General features: G+C 34.2%; 1 protein-coding gene across 4 annotated transcripts in view; it reads right to left on the reverse strand.

The window, feature by feature from the left end:
• Positions 1 to 22,760, reverse strand: part of PDE3B (phosphodiesterase 3B) — a 207,950-nt gene that overhangs the window by 88,475 nt on the left and 96,715 nt on the right. For all 4 annotated transcript variants that reach the window (XM_028833635.2, XM_015114810.3, XM_077963273.1 and 1 more), the window contains exon 2: positions 5,563 to 5,613. In XM_028833635.2, the coding sequence (XP_028689468.2) occupies positions 5,563 to 5,613 (51 nt within the window). The remainder of the gene's footprint in view (positions 1 to 5,562; positions 5,614 to 22,760) is intronic.

The raw sequence follows: 22,760 nt of genomic DNA on the forward strand, positions 1-22,760 counted from the left end.
TCTGCATCGCTCATGCTGGGAGCTGTAGCCTGGAGCTGTTCCTATTCGGCCATCTTGGAACCTACCCCCCTTCATTCTTAAAGAATACTTTTGCTGGATATAGACTTTACAGCCATTTTCTTCCAGTACTTCAAAAGTGTTCTGCCACTTCCTTCTGGTCTTCATGGTTTTAAGTGAGAAATATGCTATTACTTGAATTGGTGTTCCCCTATAGGTAATGTGTTGTTTCTCTCTGGATGCTTTTTAAGATATTCTCTTTGTCTTTAGCTTTCAGAAGTTTAATTATGACATGTCTTAGAGTAGATTTTGAGAGGTTGATACTATTTGGGGTTCAGAAAGCTTCTTGAATCTGTAGGATTATGTTTTTGGCTAAATTTGTGAAGTTTTCAGCCATTATTTCTTCAAATACTCTTTCAATCCCACCCTCTTTCTCCTTCTCAAACACCAATAATACAAATGTTGGTTCTTTGTTACTGCCCAACAGGTCCCTAGGACTCTGTTCATTTTGTTTCTGTTTTCTCTACGTTGTAAAAATTGGGTAAATTCTATTGATCTATGCTTAAGCTCACAGATTCTATCCTACTGTCATCTCTACTTTGTTATTCATCTTATCCAGTAATTTAAAATTTCTATTATTGTATTTTTCAGCTCTATAATTTCCATTTGTTTTTTTATAATTTATATTTCTTTTGCTAATATTTTCTTTCTTCTTCCATTTGTTTCAAGATACTTTGTAATTATTTGTTAGAGCATTTTTATGATGTTTGCTTTAAAAATCCTTGCCAGATGATTCCAAATCTGATTCACCTTGGTGTTGTCATTCCTTTTTCTTATTCAATTTGTGATTTTCTTGCTTTGGTATGATGGGTGATTTTTTATTTTATTCTCAATATTTTGACTATAACTTACAAGACTCTGGGTCCTACCAAAATCTTTGACATTAGAAGGCAGTATCCCCATTTAGGTTTGTCACACAGGTCCTGGTGTACTTTTGTGGGCTGTGGTTTGGATGACAATTTTCAAAGCATTCACAATCATTTTGGTGTGTTTGATTTTTTTTTTTTTTTGGTGCCCCTTGAGTTCCCACTAGTCCATATTAGTACCTTAGGGTAGAGGGAGAGAGAGCTTCCTCAGGTTGAGTCATCTGGTTCCTTTAGGGGACAGAAAGGAGTCTCCAGGCCACAGGAATAAAGATCACTTTCTGGGCTAGGCATTTGTAAGGATATCCCCTTTGCCAGGCACATTGGCTACCAAGTGTCTGTCAGTGGGGAAGGGGAGTCTCATGCCCAGGAGGGAAGGAGAAAGCTTCTCCCTAGCCACTGATTGCCAGTGGCTCCAAATTAATTCCCCCTTGCTAGAGCCACCAGACTTGCTTAGTGTTGTTGGCAGGGCTCTTGTTTAATCTGGGGTAAAGAATAAGCCTACCTGTGTCACCTTATGTTTATAGGTTGAGAGTGGGGGCCTAGACCATGTTTTGCTGTTGGGTGTGGGTCATAAGAGACTCTGTCACTGTGTTGTTTTTCCTGTACTAAGGTCCCTAGTCAGTCTGCCTTCCTCTTTCCATTTTTCATAGTTCTCACTTGATTTCCTCTTACATTATTTCCAGAGTTAATAACTGTACTTAGCAAGGAGGAAAAGAGAGAAATAAATATGGTAACACACACAGAGCATATAAAGTAATGTATAGTACAAATAACTAAAGGCAAAGATAGTACTGTTATTATTAGCAGAAAGTGAAGATATAAAAATATAGACAAAATAGCCAGGCGTGGTGACTCACCCCTGTAATCTCAGCACTTTGGGAGGTCGAGGTGGGGAGATCACCTGAGGTCAGGAGTTCGAGACCGGCCTAACCAACATGGAGAAACCCCATCTCTACTAAAAATACAAAATTAGCCAGGCGTGGTGGTGCATGCCTGTAATCGCACCTACTTGGGAGGCTACGGCAGGAGGATCGCTTGAACCCGGGAGGTGGAGGTTGCGGTGAGCTGAGATCATGCCATTGCACTCCAGCCTGGGCAACAAGAGCAAAACTTCATCTCAAAAAATGAAATATATATATATATATAGCGACAAAATGGCATTAGAGTTCAAAAGAGATATAGAAAACTTACATTTGGATGGTAACAGAAATTTTATGGAAGGGGTAGCATTTTGAGCTGGGCCCTAAAAATTTGTTAGGATTATATTTATATTTGTTTACAATAAAACAAAACAAAAATGTATTGGGGAAGTATACTGCACAAAATGGACACCGCATAAATACAAGTATAAACGTGGTAAAATACAATTTTTAAGCAGTAAAATAATGCTATACAGGGAACATGAAATTGTTAAAGTATAGATTATATAAGAAAGCAATGAAAAACAGGCTGGAAAGACATGTTGGGACCAAATTTTTGAGAACAATTGATTCCAAGCTAAGTAATATGAGTAATAAAGGGTCGTATATAATAGATTTTGAACAGGTTGCTAAAAATAGAAAATAAAGTAAGTTAAGGGAAAAAGATGTGATAGAACGCAATGCAGTTTTAGAGAGGATAGTTGGGGTATGCCTCACTAAGAAGGAAATGCTTATGTAAAGACATGACAAGGTGTTGGAAATAAGCATTCCAGGCAGAAAGACTAGCAAGTGCAAAGACCTGAGTTAGAAGCCTGTCTGACTTGCTTGGGGAATAATAAGGAGGCCAGTGCAGCTGGAACAGAGTAAATGAAGGAGAAAGTAGCAGAAGACAAAGAGAAGTACAAGAGAGTAAGGGAGGGAACCATGTTGTGCAAGTTCTTTTACGTACATGACAAAGACTTTTACTCTGGGTGAAACAGGAGAGAAATGAGCAAGAGAGTGCCAGATCAAATTGAATATTCAAATTATTTGCCACAATTTTAAAAGTTGAACTTAAATTCCTATTTTCCATTCACTTTTTTTTGGCAAAATCTTGATTGTTAAACAGAAAGTTGAGAATAGTTTTTATGTTTTAAATGGCTATTAAAAAAGAAGAGGAGTGGCAGGGAGAAGAGGAAAAAGGAGAGAAGGAGGAGAAGCAGTAGGGGTGGCAGAAGGTAGCAATGGCTGTATGACCTGCAAATGCTAAAATATTTACTCTCTGGCCTTTTAAAGAAAAAAATGCTCATTTCTGTCTTATACTTCAAGTTCAGATTAGTATTTATTATTATTGAAATTTATATAATATTGGCTCACATTTGTACTGAGTACTAGGCACATATTAATTAGCCCTTTGAGGGAACTGGTATTATTCTCAATTTGTAGGTGAGAAAATAGGTTCAGAGTGTCTTAAGAGGCTTGCCTAATATTCCAGCCAAGAGGGACTGGTTTGTATCAGACCAACTCTTCTGTCTAGAACAACTAGAAAAGCTGAAATAAAATATAAATAGCATACATTTCAAGGCATCAAAACACAACCAAACAGCCAGGGCATAAAGGGCCAAGAACCCAGAATTAAGAGAAAAGATTAAAAGAAACCCAACATTCTGTGCTACTCTTTTCCCTCTAGGAATTTTCTGCTGATTCATAACTGGCACAGAGCAGAGAGGATGAAAAGCACAAAAGAGGCCAGGAAACAGAGTAGAGATCTATAGTCTCAAGGGGGTGGAAGACTGAAATTGCAGTTCAGAGTTATGAAGACAGGGAGGGCCAAACAAGATCTCAAAGTGATGAGAAAAACAAAGTAGTGAGCTTAAATTCAGACCTGCTTTTCCTCTAAAGGCATTTGTCAATTTATAAAAGTGGCTAAGAGAGAGAGATAAACCAAGTAGAAATCCTCAAAAAGATTTCTATTTGGAAATTAAAATAGGGCTTTCAGCAGTCTCACAAATGCCAGAAGGAACAACAAAAAAAGGAATTCCTAGAAAAACACAAGTAACTCAATTGTTAGAAGAAAAGATGGAAAACCTAAATAGTACTAAAACAAAGAAATTGAATCCATAACTTAAAATTTGTCCACAAAAGAATTATTCAAGGTGAGGTAGCTTCACCAGAGCATTCTTCCAAACGTTAAAGGAGGAAATAATACCAATTTTTAACCTTACCCAAAGTTGTTGAGATAATAGAAAGGGTAAATATCTCACCTTATTTTATTTTGATATCAAGGTTCTTGGTAACCGTGATACCAATATAATGCCAAGAACATTATGAAAAGTAAGAATTTATAGGCCAACACTCTCTCATAAACACAAATTCAAAATTTCTAAACAAAACATTAACAAATGGAATATAGGGATAAAGATTTTTTAAAAATACATCTTGGTCAAATTTACTTTATTCTGGGAATACACGGATGGTTTAACAAACACACCAATTAATGCAATTCACCACATTAGTAGAATAATTAGAAAAAAATTCTCGAATCATTTGAGTAGATGCAGAAAAAGCATCTGATAAAATTCTATATCCACTCATGACTTAAAAAGAGAAAAAAAGTCCTTAGTAAACTAGAATTAGAATAAAACTTCCTTAATCTGCTAAAGGGTATCTATAAAAAAGCATTAGTGGTGATATGTTGAACACTTTCTCCCTGAGTTCATGAAGAAAAACAAGGCTGCCTACTCATACCACTTCCATTCAACACTGAATTGAAGGTCCTAGACAGTACAATAACATGAGAAAACGAAATAAAAGGCATAGGTTTGGAAATAAATAAATAAATCTGTCTTTACTCATAGATAACATTATTGTGTACTTCAAGACTTAATCTTCAAATAAGCTATTAGAATTATTAAGTAAATTTGGCATAATGGGAAAGATCAATAAAGATATACATCAAAAGTTAACACAGTTAACATAGTTATTGCTTGATGTTTTATGAGTGATTTTTCTTTTTCCTCCTTATATTAAATACTTCTATTTTCATTTTATCTGATATAAACATATATTACTTAGGTATTCAAAAAATTAATCTTAACACATATTATTTCATTTGTATATATATAGTGTTCAAAAATTAGCAAAACTAGTAACTAGAAGTCGGATAGGATTTACCTTTGAGGATATAGGTAATGACTGGAATTGGGCATAAGCAAGGCTTCTGAGATACTGGAAACATTCCATTTCTTCATATCGGTATCAGTTACATGGGATGTTTAACTTCTGAAAATTGAGCTGTACACTTTTCTGCATGTATGTTATAATTCAATAAAAAGTTTACCAAAAAATAAAAGTTGGGTATCTTTACTTCCCTAATAAAATATGTTGCCAATTGCTTTGCTTTGTCTCAGATATGGCCTTCCATCTATTTTTTCCCCTTTATAGATCAGTGGTCTACATCAGAAAAGAAAAAAATCTTATTCTTAATATAGAAATATGAGTTGATTCCGAGCCCAGATTATATTAGCAATATTTTCATAACAATTTATATAAATTTGGTTTTTTATCATTTTCTTTTTCCCTTATAATTAAAATGTATTTTTAAAAAATCTACCTCAATGAAGGTTCTAGTTAACTTATGAGTTTAGTTAAAGAAAATCTTATGGCACAGAAATATTGCAAATCTTTAAGTGTCAAAAGTTTCATCACAGGTATTATTTAGTGATATTACTTATACTTACTTGATAATGAGGCTTATACCATTGCTTTAAGTCCCAATCCCAAAGAATCATCTGGAAAAAAAAAATTCACTTGGTTACAAACCAGAAATAAATAAACAAGAATATGTAAAGACAAAATTGAGCATTTTCCATTACAATTATCTAATATAGCTCAAAATCTGGAAGAGATACTGGAATGGTGAGAATAAAAATTATCTCCAGACAGAATATTTCATTAATTAATACAATCTGTAATTGAGAAATCAAAATAAAGAATTATCACAATAAAGTAACTAAAACAAGCCATATTAATCTTCAAATATTACCACAAAAAGGAAAATATAAATCCAAAACCACATTAAGTCACAAAAAATAAAAGAAATATTACACATCATCAGATATTCTCTGCCTACCCACCATCTCCAAAGGCTCATCATGGGTGATGGGTGATGCTATCTTCTTACCAATAAGGTACTTCTGTCAAAAACATTTTGAAAAGCTTGTTGTCCTTGGGGTTAGATTAAGTATAAAGGAATGGATTTATCAAAAGCAGCACATACTCCTTTTGATATGCAGATAATTAGTGATTGTTTTCCTGTCTGTCTCCTTGATAGACTAGCCTATCAACGGTAACTTGAGTCCCAGACTAGTTTTTTTTCCTACCCTTCTTCCTAACAAGCTTTTTGGCTGCTTCCCAACCCAATATAGTAGTCACTACATATGCCCAAGGAGATAAAATTAACTTTAATTCAGGAAGTTATAACTGCTACCTATCATCAATCCTAAATTTCTTTGACATTTACTGAGTTAAATAGGTCTTCTCCTTTTGATTAAATAATACATTATAACAGCTATTTTGTACATAGCTCTGAACCTTTATTGAATATGAGCCTAATCTGTAATATAATCATATAATTTCTATATATTGAACTATCTGTGTTGTTTCTTGTCCTTCAGGCTTAAGTTTTCTGGTTGCAAAAGATCTTATTTGGGGCTTTGCAGGCCACATAAGGTCTCTATGGCATATTCTTTGCTTTTTGTTTTTGTTTTATAACCCTTTAAAATGCAAAAAAAAATTATTAGCTCAAAGGTCATACAAAAACAGGCTGCTGGCAGGATTTGGTCAGTGGACTACAGTTTGTTGACTCATATTTTACATAATACACCCATGCTTAATCACTCAAAAAATTGTCAATTATCATTAACACCATCTCCTCATCAATATCCTTGCAGAACGTAATTTCTTTCTTACCACTGAAGAAAAATCTATTTCTTCCCAAAGAAAATTCAGACACAGTACAATCACTTAGAAGGCTCATGAACCAGTGCCCACAAAATGGCTCTGATATAACTACATGCAAAGTATACCACATATATAACAGACACATTAAATTTAAGCAATATTTTATATGGTCCTAAATGTGATCCTGATATAATTATTTCAGGTTGTGATTTAATCAGCATATAATCTAGATTCAAGGGACACTAATTACTGCAAATAAAGATGTTAACAGCTTCCTAAAATGCTTCTTAAGATTAACATAACCGGCCGGGCGCGGTGGCTCAAGCCTGTAATCCCAGCACTTTGGGAGGCCGAGACGGGCGGATCACGAGGTCAGGAGATCGAGACCATCCTGGCTAACACCGTGAAACCCCGTCTCTACTAAAAATACAAAAAACTAGCCAGGCGAGGTGGCGGGCGCCTGTAGTCCCAGCTACTCCGGAGGCTGAGGCAGGAGAATGGCGTAAACCCGGGAGGCGGAGCTTGCAGTGAGCTGAGATCCCGCCACTGCACTCCAGCCCGGGCTACAGAGCAAGACTCCGTCTCAAAAAAAAAAAAAAAAAAAGATTAACATAACCTAAAATCCCTAAGTTTCTTTTATACATGATATTGTTATGATCCATTTTCCTCCATGCTATTCTTATAAATAATGGCTTTTTAGACCCAACGGCAATACTTTACTTCTGCCCTTATTTTAGCCTGTCAGTTTCTTTGGAGATTGAGAATGTCAACTACCCTATTCTTCATTCCTCCCATTATCATGACATCTATAAATCTGATGTTTTCTTAAGTTCACGAATAGATGTATAGAAGAGACAGAAGTGAAAACAGAGCCATACCATGTATCACTAAAAATCACCTATGAGATAGGCATCAATGAACTAATTTGCATTCTTGGTCTACAACCTTACCTAACTGTACTATCATCTGATCCATATTTCTATACTTCTCCCACAATAACACCATCAAACAGAGAAAAATACTTGTATACCTTATTTCCCTGATTCATTACCCTAAGTAGAAGTTGATTTGTTGCTCACTCAAGCATACTTTCATTAGAATGGTTTCTTAACATTGAGTAGTCTGCCTTCCCCACTTCATTGACCTATATGATTAAATAAACATTACCTTTTTAAATATTTGTACTCTAATGCCAAGAGCCATGTTTGTATTCATGTGATATATTCTCAACAGGGGTGCTATCACTCCCAAGCAGGTGGTAATTGGTTCTTGGGGAAAAAAAAAAAAATCTTGAAAATTAAAATGGTTCATAGCCCTCCAAAGGTTACAGTATACAAACAGATGTACTGTACATCTTTGGTATGAAAATGACATGAAGTGGGAGATTAGGGAAACATATGTATAACATATTTATATATGTATATATAATATTTTACATATGTATAGATAATATTTTGTATATTATATATAATATAAACATATATATATATTTTCCTGGATTTGGGGTTGTAATGAAAATACAATGGAGAAACACTGATATAAAGTAGTCCTGCTGCTTACTTATAAGAGCAATCTCAGCTTATATTTTGTGAAAGTTCTCTAACGCATTGAGACAATTGTAAGGCTGCCTATGCAGAAGGAAGGCTGCTAACATGAGAAGGAATGTATGCCCTATTTTAACTGGACTCCTAAAGGTCTCTAAAAATCTTACTATGTACAATGCTTTTTTTTCTCTGCTTGCTTTCTTTAGATCTCTCTACCGTAGCATTTTGTATTACAATATTTCAATATTATAGTATTACAATATTACAGACCATCTTCCACAATATTGCATATTACAATATTGTAGTATTACAATATTACAGACCATCTTCCACAATATTGCATATTACAATATTGTAGTATTACAATATTACAGACCATCTCCCTCAATAAATTCACTCATCCTGGCCCTTTATCCCATTATCATAGTTTTCTCTCACTTGTGCTTGCTAGGTTAGCTTTGAATCAATTCTTAAGCAAAGCCTAATCTTATTTGCAGTCAATTTCTCTAGGATGAAAATTACATTACCCTAAAGCAGCAGGTCTTACTGTGAAATCCCCTTCATATTAGGAATTGAAAGCAGATACACAGAAAGCCACAAAGAGCTGGCAGACTGCCTTCTGTGTAATTTGAGCAACTAGAATATTAGCGATTTTGAGAAAACAATTTTCTCCATAAGTAATAGAAGATGAACGACCCAGGAATTCCACAGCTAGGTACACATCTTAGAGCAGTATTCAAAATGCAGTCCATACAAGATAAATACAGAAATTCAGAGTAAAGGTTTATATATTTTTATAGCAATTTGACATTGGTGAGACATTTTTAGTATATTTTACAAAAGCATCAATCCACAACAGATCAGGGAAAAACTCAAAAACTTGGTCCTTTGCTACAGTTTGACAGAAGGAGACAAGAAGAATGCACATAGCTGTGCAGCTTAGGGTAGCAAAAAACTAGATACAATCCAAATGTTCATCAACAATAAAAGAAAAATTTTGGTATATTCATACAATGAAGTACAGCAGTGAAAATGAATGAAGTACATACAGCTACATAGTATATGGATGGATCTCAGAAACAATGTTGAACAAGAAAAGCAAATCACAGACAGATACATACAGTATAACTTCACTCATTTAAAATGAAATACACACTGAGATATGCTTATTAGAAATACATATGGTAAACTGTAAAGAAATTCAGGATGGTGATTATCTCTAAAAGAGAAAGAAGTGAACCAGATCCAGGAGTGACACACGGGGAACTTCAATGTTAATGGCAATGTTCAAAAATAACAGTAATGGTGGGTCAATGGTGTCTGTTTCTTTAGTCTCTATACTTTACATGTATTTCATAAATATTTGTTCAGCTTTAGTTAAAAGTTAAGATGAATTTAGGAAGGTAAGGAAGTAGAGAAAGTGACTAGAGAAAACTCTTTTGAAAAACTGTGCTGTAAAGGCAAGAATGAAATGAAGCAATCGTTAGAAAAAAATGTGGGAATAATACTTTTTTTTTTAACATGATAGGTTCTAAAGCATGCTGGTACTTGATAGGAATGATCCTGGACAGTGGGAGAACTAATGACAGAATAAAGTGAGAAATATGCAAAGAGCAAATACTTAATGAAAATACTGCTAAGTGTCTCTGTAATATTAGATTACATATACGTATACATGAAATATATATATATTTAAAAACATAAAATTTTAAACTAGGAAACAGTAATAGAGTATTAGCCATTATTTATCAAATTATGATCTGTCAATCACTAGTTGTTCCTCCTTGTCCCAGAATAGTTAGAGGGAAAAAGGAAACAATTTAGTTTGCATATATTTCATAATTGTGAACTATAAGGTTAATTTTGATTTCCACAGAAATCTCATTATCTTAACAAATTATATTCTTAAAAGCTGAAAAAGTTCTCTAAGACGTGCATTATTCTAAAAGAGAACAAATCATCTTTCCTAAAGTATTTTCACACCATTTGAATATTATTTATATCTTTTAAATTTGCATTATTTTCATTGTGTTGCATTATACTCCCCAATCAATAAAATAAATAAATGGCTCAAAACTGGTTTCTAAAGCCTAAGGTATTGATAAAAACAAGGTAACATAAATAGCTCAGAATAAATGTTAAGCCTAAATCAAGAATAGGACTCTAATGCAAACAATATAAATCTGTGCGTGTGATAATACCATACAACGGGATAAAACCAAAAATTTTACTAGCACATACAACAGCAACTATCTAAAAGCTGGATTTCTTTTTGACTGGTAATTCATTTACCCCATATTCTTCTGGATGTTGTCTATTTTGAAACTTTATCAAATAATGACATGAAGCTATGGAACGTTTTCAAAAAAAAACATAAAAACCTCTTTGGTAAATGAACAGAATCTTTCTAAAACAAGCACAAAATGCTTTCATATACGAAACTGAAGATTTTTGTTCCTAAAAGAGAAGAGACAAAAACTACACAGGCACCATTCAGATTCTGTGCTCCTCCTAGCAAAAGCATATAAAAAAGATAGACTATTGCTGAGAGATTTATAAAACTCTCAGCCACACAAATGATGAACATTATGCTGAAAGAAAAACCAGATATTTTACTTTACTGCTTGATAAGTGCACTGAAGTGCAGAGTCCAAATCAGCTCTTGGTATATGTGTAATACACATGAGAAAGAATAGCAGACAAGTTTTTATGTTTTTACCTCTGAAAAATCCATACTATAAAAGATAATTTTTTCCTACTTTAATATTTATTTTGTAAACTATGATATAGACTGGGAAAAATGTGTTGAAATCAGTCCTGAGAGAAAAAATCAGTTGTCTGCACATCAAGAAAAAGCTTTGCTAAGCAAGGAGTACTACACTAACTGCAAATTTATATACCCTGTTTTTGTTGTTGTTGTTTTCACAGAAAAGGGCTGGTGGTTAAAATACATTATGCTGAGTTCAATGTTAAAGAAATAGCATAAATGTAAATGCACTCAACTTTTTGGATACAGAGTATACATCTTTTCAGTGTGCTGTGCAAAAACTGAGAAAATAAAATATTTAAAAGCAAATATAAAATATAAAGAGCAAACAGTGCTATTTTCAATAAAATGCAAAAGCCTCTATTTCTTAAACTTTCAAGTATGATAATGTCCATCAACTTAGCAAGTGACTCAGCCTTGAAAGAGTCTTCAGTGAGCAATCTCTTAATTCCGGAGTCCCTGTTTAATCTGAGTATTCAGAACCAACAGCCAAAAAACCCCTGCTGACGTTCCTCATAAATTATAATTTTGGTTGGATTTTTCCAATTTAAGAGAAATAGGGATGAGAAAAGAATATGACGATATACAATGAACCTACAACAAGCAGCCTATTTACTCAACATTGAGCTAAACAGAGATACCTTTAATATTGCAAATATACACTGATATAAAATATTTTAATTTTTTAGTTTTCAAAAATTGTGATTCTTTTTTATACATTTACCTTAAGTTGGTGGGTAGCTACCATACATACTGAATGCATAGTTGGCGGTACATGTACATTAAAAGTTTTAAGAAATATTGGTTCAAGCACTCATTCCTCATACATAATAAAATGTAGCTATTTTAAAATTTTACTTCCAAGTAGACAGTAAATGCTCTGATACACATTGTTTCCAAGTCAGCAAAGTTTTAGGCATCTAAACCCCAATACCAAAGTAGATCTTGTAAGTAACTTAAATATAAGAATTAAAAAATAAAACTAAATTTTTAATTTCAGTTTAAAACAAAAAGTTATAGTGCTATGATATGTTTTAAAAATGTAGTTCTGTCGAACTATAAGACATCATTTAATGAAAGCACAAAATTTTAACTTGCTGTTTTTAGGAGCTTCCATTATTATATTTATCTCTTTCCTTCTGTGCTAATATATAATACCATACCAGAAATTATTATTTCTTTTCATACTGTGGTTATTTGTTCAAAACTAATTAAGGAACAGTAATTTCTCTAAGTAATATATACTATTAAAAATTATTTAAGTTGATTTAAGTGTACCCAAGACTGTGCCTTTATTTAAATTCATTTTTTCTTGATGGTTAAGAAGTTGAATCCTGATAAAAGTTTCTGTTTGAATATGTTTTTAAGTCTAACATGCTCTATGGAGCTCTACAAAACCACCAAAACCACAGTGAAACATCAGCAGTACAACCAGGAGATGTTATCAGGTTCAATTACGTCAATGAGGCTTTATTTCATTGTTCTCTATGTAACCAAAAAGAAAAACATGTATGTGCCCTCAAATCAAGCTTACAGAACTGTTATATTTATGTGAAATTTAAAAAGAATACTTATTATAGTACGGCTCTGAATTAACTGTTACAGCATCCTATATTCTCCTATTTCTTGATGACATTTTACTTGAGCTTCATATATAAATCTATGCTAATGAAACTGATTGAATTCAGTGTTTCCAACTGTTTCTATGCTTTCCAACTTAGGCCCAATAAAAAAATCCACTTAACTCTTTGTGTGTGTTTAGCGAACATAAATCAAAAACAAAATAAATGAATAGCCAAAAAGTTAAACTAACTAAAGCTATGTTTTCTTTTTTTTAAACACTTTCAACATTATGTTTACCCCATAGAGCAGAGAACAAGTAATAAAAACACAGTAAATAATGCACAGTAGTTACCACTGCTACTACTGTTTAGAGTGCAAAGATAGTAACTTTGAACCCTATGTGACAAAGAAATGACCCTATGCAGAAAAACTGAGAAGCAGAAAAAAAACTGTGGGGGGAGTGGGAGGGGGAGGAGACTAGTATTACCTGGAAACTGATGTCATTTACTATTCTTTCCAGTCACATAATATCATGATGGTCATGGTAACTTAAACTGCATGCTATGTATCAGCACTGTGTTAGGCGCTTACTATATACTGTCCCTTTTCATCTTTACTAGAATTATCTGTGGTAAGCCTTATTTCCCCATTTTACAGATGACAAAACAAAGACTTCCCAAAGTCTCATGATTAGTAAGTGACAGGGACAGAACTTAAACCTAGATCTGCCTAATTCCAAAGCTTTAAGGACTAACCATTATGCTGTGGCATCTTATATTTGTCATTTAATAAACACTGCTATATGCTAGCAATGTAGCAGGTGCTTGGCAGTACATGTAACATCACAGCAACTTTGCAGTAGCCTCATTTTATATATGGAGAAGTTGAGGCTTAATGATTCTACTGATTACTCGGCATTCATCTCCCACTTTCATCTTTTGCCCTTCTCTGGACCCTAGGGAGAGTGAACCCTAAATTCTGTAACACCTAAGAAGCCTTGCAGCTGGTTTCTGCTTACATCAATAGCAGATGTAGGTCAATAGCAGAAAAATGGCATTGAGGAGTAGAGAGAGATCAAAGTTACTTCTTCTCTGCTGCTTCCTTACCTATGAACCATTGTCTCTGGCAACAACTGTGCTCCTCCATGACTATAGCTCTTACCAGCTGGTCCTTCCTTCATACGTTCAGCAATCACTAAACTAAAACCACCATGTCCACTCTTGCCTCTTCAGCCCCAGGTGAGGTAACAGCTTTCCATAATTGCTAGTTTCCAGGTGCCTTACCATATCTTGCCCATTCCTTAATGCTGTTCATTCTCTCAAAGTAGACTCTTCATTAAAGTGTTTTTATTTGAATCACTTTTTAGTGAATTTTATTTCTTGCTGGGTCCCTAAATAATACAGGGGCATTGTAACTAAGTTCTGCCACATGCCAGCTAGTAACCGGCAGAGCTAAAATCTAAACCCAGGTTTATCTCCCTCCAATTTCATTCCTTTCCACTATGCTAAAATGGTAATAATTTTTATAATACATTTCTTTCAAACAATGGAAAGCATCTACCTAGACCTAGTTTTTATTTATCAAATCATCAAATTACCTTCTAATATCTGTATCCATATACCTGGTATTTCATTCTGTCACAACAGATTAACTGTCTGCTCCAGCCTACAGCTACTTTTCCATAAATGTAGTAGATTCGATTCCCTCCTCCCTACCTGAAGATATTTCAGCAGCAATTCTTTCTCATCATCATTTTTTCTCTACTAAGTCATTCCAATTAGATTATAAACATGCTTCAGTTTCTCACATCTCACACATTCATTACACATACATACACCTTTATCATGATCATACTTCAACCTAGCCACTATCTCATTTCTTTGTAAAATTCCGCAAAAGAGTTGTCTTCATTGGTTGTTTCTAGTTCTTCTCCTTTCATTCTCTGGTAAGCTGACTCTAATCAGGTTTTGGCACTTTTTCATTAAATCTGTTCTTGATGAGGTTTCTAATGTTGTTAAAACCAATGGTCAAGTCTCTCTTCATCCTTCTGATCCATCACCATTTGACACAATCTAACACTCTTTCCTCCCTGAAATTATTTTTCTCACTTGGCTTCTGGAGTATTACATTCTTCAGATTTCTTTCTAATTCATTGAACAGTATTTCTCAGTCTCCTGAGTCTTACTTACTATTTTGATGCTTTAACATTGCTGTGACCCCCCCTGACCTTGGACCTCTTCTCTTTTCTATTTCATCTAACTTTGTGGGTGTAAATACCTTCAATAAGCTAATGACTCACAAATGTATATGTATCTTCTTCTCTGAGCTGAAGAATTATATTCCAATAGCCTACTCAACATCTCCAGTTGGCTGTCTAATAGATAACTTGAACTTAACATGTCCAAAATTGAACTGACCTTCCTCCCCATAGTCTTCCCTCATCTCAGTTAGGGGCAATCTCATCATTACCTTGGCTTAAGCCAAAAACATAACTCCCCTCTTTCTCACACATCACACTGGAGAATCCTGTTATCTCTACTGTCATAATATGTACAGAATATAAACACTTATCATATCTTCATTGCTCCCACTCTAGCCTAAGCCATCATGCTCTCTTGCCCAAATTATTACCAAAGCCTCCTAAATATTCTTTGCTTCCTTTCTTGCCCAGGTACAATCTATTCTCAATAGAGCAAAGCAACCCTCTTAAAGCTTAAGTCACATAATGTCACTTCTTTGTTCAACACTCTCCAGTGACTTCTCATCTCAATCTGAGTAAAAGCCTAAGGTTTTAACAATGGCCTACAAGGCCCTCTCCACTCCCCTCCAGCTAACTTGGTTTATTTACTATTCCTTGAACAGGCCAGGAGAGTTCAATAAAGATTCATTCCCCTGCATCTTCCTTTTTCTTAATAAATTAAAAAGGAAATAACAGCACAACACTATTATCTAGTGTGATGTTCTAAAGCCGTACTGATAAATTTTATAAAGCAGCACTTAAAATATGTATTAAGGAATTTCTTGGTGATTTTTCTTTTCCTGTCAAGAAGTACAAAACCAGCTGGGTGGGGTGGTGAATGCCTGTAGTACCAAGCAGGAGGAGTACTTGAGCCCAGGAGTTCAAAACCAGCCTGGGCAATATGGTGAGACCACATTTCAAAAAAAAGAAAAGTATAAAATCAGGAGAGACAGGGTCTCACCATGCTGCCCAAACTGGTCTTAAACTCCTGAGCTCAAGCGATATGCCAGGCTCAGTTTCCCAAAGTGCTGGGATTACAGGCATGAACTACCACACCCAACTGACTTGCCTTTATTTTAGAACTGAATATTAAATTTGGGAGATATAGATATTAAAGAAAATTAACAAAAAAGCATCAGAATAGATCTTAATTAACCAAAAAGAAAAACTTAAAACTCAATTTATATTCAGAAACTAATCTTTTTCCATTTAAAATTAAAATGTACCATTTTTATTTGGGATTTTTATTAGTCAGATAGAAATTAGTCCAGTTGCCAGCAGTATATATTTGACACTGTTAGGCATTAGCCAAATAAATGTTTTGTCATGGTAACCGTGCTTAAAATTAAGCAGACAAAGATGCTAGCCCCATAGCAACTTGATTTAAAAATGAAAACGGGGAACTTCTTGTCTATTAAAAAAAATCAGATTCCCCAGGGATCATCATGGTATCCTACACTTATAAAACAAAATGTACTAAAAGTTTTATGCTCTGAATAGGCAAAATAACTTTTCCAATTAACTTTAAACACGCAGACAAATTAACACTACATTTTGAGAAAAAACTTTACAAAGGACCATTAAATACTAATTGTTCATGTATAAAATAGCATAAAATAATAAAAATCTGAGAATTATCTAATACTGAATTGACTATTACTACAATATGGCATGTATAAGCTAATGAAACTGACAAATCAAAACCAAGCTTCAAGTAATCCTATCTAAAATGAGCACGATGTCTAACTACTGTTCAATGTGAAATGATTTCTTTTTCCAAACATTGCACTTTTTGGTAGTGCCAAACAAATAAAAAATTACCATTTATAATTCCAAATGGCATAGAAAGGAAAATCAGATGATAATTAAAGTCTTTCAAAGATCAATGTACTAGTAGAATTTTTAAAGACTTCTATTTTTAATTCAATGATCTTTTTTCTATATTAATAGCACTGCTCGTTTATTAGGAAGCAAATACACAAGTCTAGTGTTTTATTGTGATGACAGAGTCTAGCACGATGATAAATTGTGCTAATTCTTGAACACAAAACAATTAAAAAAATAAACAATCCTAGAAGGAATAATTTCTAGTATAGGATAATAGGAAAATTATAGTTAAGAATAATTTATTGTATATTTCAAAATAGAAGAATTGTAATGTTCCCAACACAAAGAAAAGATAAATCCTGGAGGTGATGGATATTCCAGTTACCCTGATTTGATTGTTACACAATGTATACACGTATCAAAATATCACATGTACCACAAAAATATGTACAACTGTGATATGTCAATTTTTTAATATTCCAAAAGAATATATATGCACACTGAGAACAGCGGTTACTTTTGTGGGATAAGTTGAGAACTAAGCAATGCAAAAGAGAATTGTCAATGTATGACTGTTTCCACTTTTTGCCTTTTGAACCATGTGAATATATTATGTACTTTGAAATATTAAATAAGAACCCATTAAACTTGATTTTGAAGAAAAACAATTTTAAACTATCCTAGTCTTTTTGGTATGCTGATGGTCAATGAGGACAACAAAGTAATCCATTAGGCTGGCAGCACGTATGTGAGTATAGGAACTGTTTACTAATTCATCAATTATTAATATAAATTAGATGCAAATTATGCACCTTTGGTCTCCAGGAGATCGAGGTCTGATTTGTTCCTACTTTGATTATAGCATCTAGCACAGTGAGTACCCAGCACATAATCATTGTTTAATAAATATCTGTAGAATGATTTAACCTATAAATATCACTTGTTCCATTATAAATTTGAAATTTTGGTTACAGAATCTATGAACACTACTAATAATAGCTAACATTTATTAAGGGCCTACTATATGCCATTATCTCACTTGAAACTTGAAACAACCTTGTGGCTGTCCTCATTTTTACCATAAACGGTGGCCGAGCAAGTCTAAGAAACTTGCCCAGACTTACAGGGCAAGGGAGTAGCAGAGCCAGAATCAAACTGTGGTTTCTCTAACTACAAAATTCATAACTTTAACCACAATATTATACTGCAATACTCACTATTTATAGGTTGAGAATCTCTATTATGTAAGTCTCTTTCATCCTATAAAAATGACCAGTTTATAAAAATCTCAAAATAATGCATTTTCAACTGATAAAAAATAGCAATGCATTATTTACCTTCCAGGCTTCTTACTACTTAGCCTCCTCCTGAAGCTGAGTTCTAAACTACTTAAAACAACATCTGTGGCCAGGCACAGTGGCTCACATCTGTAATCCCAGCACTTTGGGAGGTCAAGGTGGGCAGATCATGAGGTAAAAAGATCGAGACCGTCCTGGCCAACATGGTGAAACCCCATCTCTATTAAAAATACAAAAATTAGCTAGGCATGCTGGCGTACACCTGTAGTCCCAGCTACTCTAGAGGCTGAGGCAGGAGAATCGCTTGAACCCAGGAGGTGGAGGTTGCAGTGAGCCGAGATCACACCACTGCACTCCAGCCTGGCGACAGAGCAAGACTCCGTCTAAAAAAAAAAACAACAACAACAAAAACAAAACTACTTCTTTTTTTTTTATTTTTTATTTTATTATTATTATTATTATACTTTAAGTTCTAGGGTACATGTGCATAACGTGCAGGTTTGTTACATATGTATACTTGTGCCATGTTGCTGTGCTCCACCCATCAACTCGTCAGCACCCATCAACTCGTCATTTACATCAGGTATAACTCCCAATGCAATCCCTCCCCCCTCCCCATGATAGGCCCCGGTGTGTGATGTTCCCCTTCCCGAGTCCAAGTGATCTCATTGTTCAGTTCCCACCTATGAGTGAGAACATGCGGTGTTTGGTTTTCTGTTCTTGTGATAGTTTGCTAAGAATGATGGTTTCCAGCTGCATCCATGTCCCTACAAAGGACACAAACTCATCCTTTTTTATGGCTGCATAGTAGTCCATGGTGTATATGTGTCACATTTTCTTAATCCAGTCTGTCACTGATGGACATTTGGGTTGATTCCAAGTCTTTGCTATTGTGAATAGTGCCGCAATAAACATACGTGTGCATGTGTCTTTATAGCAGCATGATTTATAATCCTTTGGGTATATACCCAGTAATGGCATGGCTGGGTCATATGGTACTTCTAGTTCTAGATCTTTGAGGAATCGCCATACTGTTTTCCATAATGGTTGAACTAGTTTACAATCCCACCAACAGTGTAAAAGTGTTCCTATTTCTCCACATCCTCTCTAGCACCTGTTGTTTCCTGACTTTTTAATGATCGCCATTCTAACTGGTGTGAGATGGTATCTCATTGTGGTTTTGATTTGCATTTCTCTGATGGCCAGTGATGATGAGCATTTTTTCATGTGTCTGTTGGCTGTATGAATGTCTTCTTTTGAGAAATGTCTGTTCATATCCTTTGCCCACTTTTTGATGGGGTTGTTTGTTTTTTTCTTGTAAATTTGTTTGAGTTCTTTGTAGGTTCTGGATATTAGCCCTTTGTCAGATGAGTAGATTGCAAAAATTTTCTCCCATTCTGTAGGTTGCCTGTTCACTCTGATGGTAGTTTCTTTTGCTGTGCAGAAGCTCTTTAGTTTAATGAGATCCCATTTGTCAATTTTGGCTTTTGCTGCCGTTGCTTTTGGTGTTTTAGACATGAAGTCCTTGCCCATGTCTATGTCCTGAATGGTATTACCTAGGTTTTCTTCTAGGGTTTTATGGTATTAGGTCTAACATTTAAGTCTCTAATCCATCTTGAATTAATTTTCGTATATTCCAATCAATAGAAAAAGAGGGAATCCTCCCTAACTCATTTTATGAGGCCAACATCATCCTGATATCAAAGTCTGGCAGAGACACAACAAAAGAAGAGAATTTTAGACCAATATCCCTGATGAACATCAATGCAAAAATCCTTAAAATACTGGCAAACCGGATCCAGCAGCACATCAAAAAGCTTATCCACCATGATTAAGAGTATTTCATTTTAATTGGGACTCAAAGTTGGTGTTCTCTATCATCAAAATCAATGTTTATCTGTTAATGTTCTTCTGTAATTAGATTTTACATATTTCATTTTTGAAAATGTCTTTTCATGCAGACAGACACTGCCAAATATTGATACCAGTCCACAGGCATGTGCTTTTATTTAAGAATATTCCTCACTTACAAGGTATTTATAAAATTCTATGAGAATCTTCTCCTGACATTTGTCTTTTAGCAAGTCATTACACTGTAAATAATCATTTCCAATTGACAGTTACCTGGAAGTTCCTTGATTGCACAGTTAAACAGATTTTGAAATACGGAAAATCCCTAACTTGTATTTTAGTTTGAAAACTGCTGCTAGAACTATAATTTTATCTAGAAAATATATCTGCTATAAATTTGTGTGGGAATGGAATCTAACTTTTCTTGTTTTAACTTTTGACAAGATGTGACATATACAGTGGCTTGACATTACTTGTGACTCAAACAACATTCAATGTCATCAAAATGACTTTTACTATAACATGATTTTCACATTTAAACTCTGTTACTCCTTGTAATTTTAGGATGGATTTATTAAGACACATTATCAAGTCTGCAGCAAAAGTTAATTTCCAAAGTCATTCGGTGTTCAGTAATCGCAGTTGAGGGTGGTTCTTCTCATTCAGAAAAATTTCAATCTCAGTCCTGAGCTCAAAAAGTACAACAGATAATGGGAGAAATATTATAGAGATTGTCCTTCCAAGACTGTGCAACTTCCTGGTTTGAAGAGGGCATGAAAGAGAAGAAGGTGAGCAAAGCCAAAAGAGCCTACAGAGTTCAAGTCTGAGCAGACACAAAAGATAATGGCAACATTCACAAAAATAATAAAGGATGAAGAGACCAAAAATAGCTGTTGTTGTTTTTTTTAAAAGAGATGGAGGCTTGCGATGTTGCCCAGGCTGGACTTGAACTCCTGGGCTCAAGCGATCCACCCACCTCAGCCTCCTGAGTAGCTGGGACTAAAGGCACCCACCACTGCACCTGGCTAGAAACAGCATACTGAAAAAAAAATTGTCATATACAAAAGTATATACGTATAACATAGACAAATTGAGGAACGGGTGCTCACATTCCAAAATGCTATTTTTCCAAAGGATTTACTACAGTGTTCTTTTAAGTAATGTCGTCTATAACACAGCAATAATAATACCTACGCACTCAGGTTAGTGAGACATTAAATGACATAATACACATGAGAGCTTATATATTACTTTAGAGACTGATCTCAAGAAATGTTAGCATGATTTGTTAGTATTACTGATGTTAATAATAATGAGTTCTCTTGATTTGTTTATATAGAGTTAAGGAACAGTGAAAATTAAAATGCTAAAGAAACTGGCTAGTAAAATTAGATTATCACATTAAATTATCCAATTATTTAAAAATTTAATTCCCAGAAATATACATGTAACTCAGAAAAGAACAAGTAATTCATAAAAAGTGAACTAATTCTCCCTCTACGCCATGAAATATTTTTAAAAGTTTTTGCCTACTTAATTGGGTCAAGCCTCATCACACACCCATATTCCTTTGTCTAAAGTCTTAGGTGTTTATAAAAGTTGTTTTTAAAAATGTTGTATGTTATTTAACATAATCTAAACAGGACAAGAAGTTCTTAAAACACAAGCTTCCACATTCACTCTATCTTATTACAAAATAAAAGTAAACAAGCCAATAAGATTTTATTGGTATGGAATGAACTATTTTTATAACAAGTCTTGTTTTTCAATTTCCAAAGCAAAATACTGTTTAATCATCTAACATCAAGTGGAGTTTTTAAAAATCTCCAGTGTGTGCTTCAGTTTTCCCAGAAAAGTAACGATTTTAAGTTGTTGTGTATATTTTATGCATTAAAATATTTAAAAACCTGGGGAGTTCCTGCTCCCCTTTGATCCTCTAAAAGGGATACTTTGTTTTTTTATTCTCTTTTCAATTAAAGTATCTTACTTCTATCATTTAAACACAGAGGCATAAAAATAACAATTCTTCTGCCTGGTAGAAAATACTGAAGATACAGCACTGGATGTTTAGCCTAATGTTTACCTAAGTAAATCAAAGCTATTGGATTCTTACCATCATAATTTTCAGCATGGAGAAATCAGAATTGGTGTCTGAGAATAATATGTCAACTTCACACACCCAATGACTCAATTTATAAACCAAATAATTATCAGAACATCACGTTATTACAGAAGAGATTTCATAAAAAATATATCCATCATTTAGAGCACAATTTAACTTTGACATTAAAATTCAAGTATTTGTTTACATCTCCATCTCTTTTATTAGACTCTTTGATAACAATGTTCCTGGCCTTCTTTATCCTTGGTGACTAATAAAGTATGTGGTTCATGGAAGGCACTCAAAAAGATCTATACTGAAAATATGCTCGTAATCGTAAAATCACCTGAGTCAAAACTTTTGTATCTCTCCCTCCAAAGAACTAAGTTACTTTTCACTTATATTAACAGATAAGTTTTCCTATGATCCAGTGGATGGTGAATAGGGAAACAAAGGGGAAAAACAGGGATCCTAGACTCCTGACAAAACACAAATATGTTATCACTTCCACACACTATCATCCTTAATACCTGAAGACTAAGTAGTTTAACCAGTCTAGCTATGGTCACTGAATAAGCATCCCAAAGCAATGGAATAAATGAGAGAGAACAGTAGATAGTGCAGAAAGCAAAAGTCAACAGATTATACTAGAATACTAGATAACTTTTAGAAGAAGTGGAAAAGAGGGGTAAGGCAAAAGAAAAAAGGTAAGAATGGGGCAAGAGGACAAAAATGACCGAATAACAGTAGCCTTTGATTTGTACAAAGACAAGGAATAAATAAATG

The sequence above is a fragment of the Macaca mulatta genome, chromosome 14 (assembly GCF_049350105.2).
Source record: "Macaca mulatta isolate MMU2019108-1 chromosome 14, T2T-MMU8v2.0, whole genome shotgun sequence".
NCBI classification, from domain to species: domain Eukaryota; kingdom Metazoa; phylum Chordata; class Mammalia; order Primates; family Cercopithecidae; genus Macaca; species Macaca mulatta.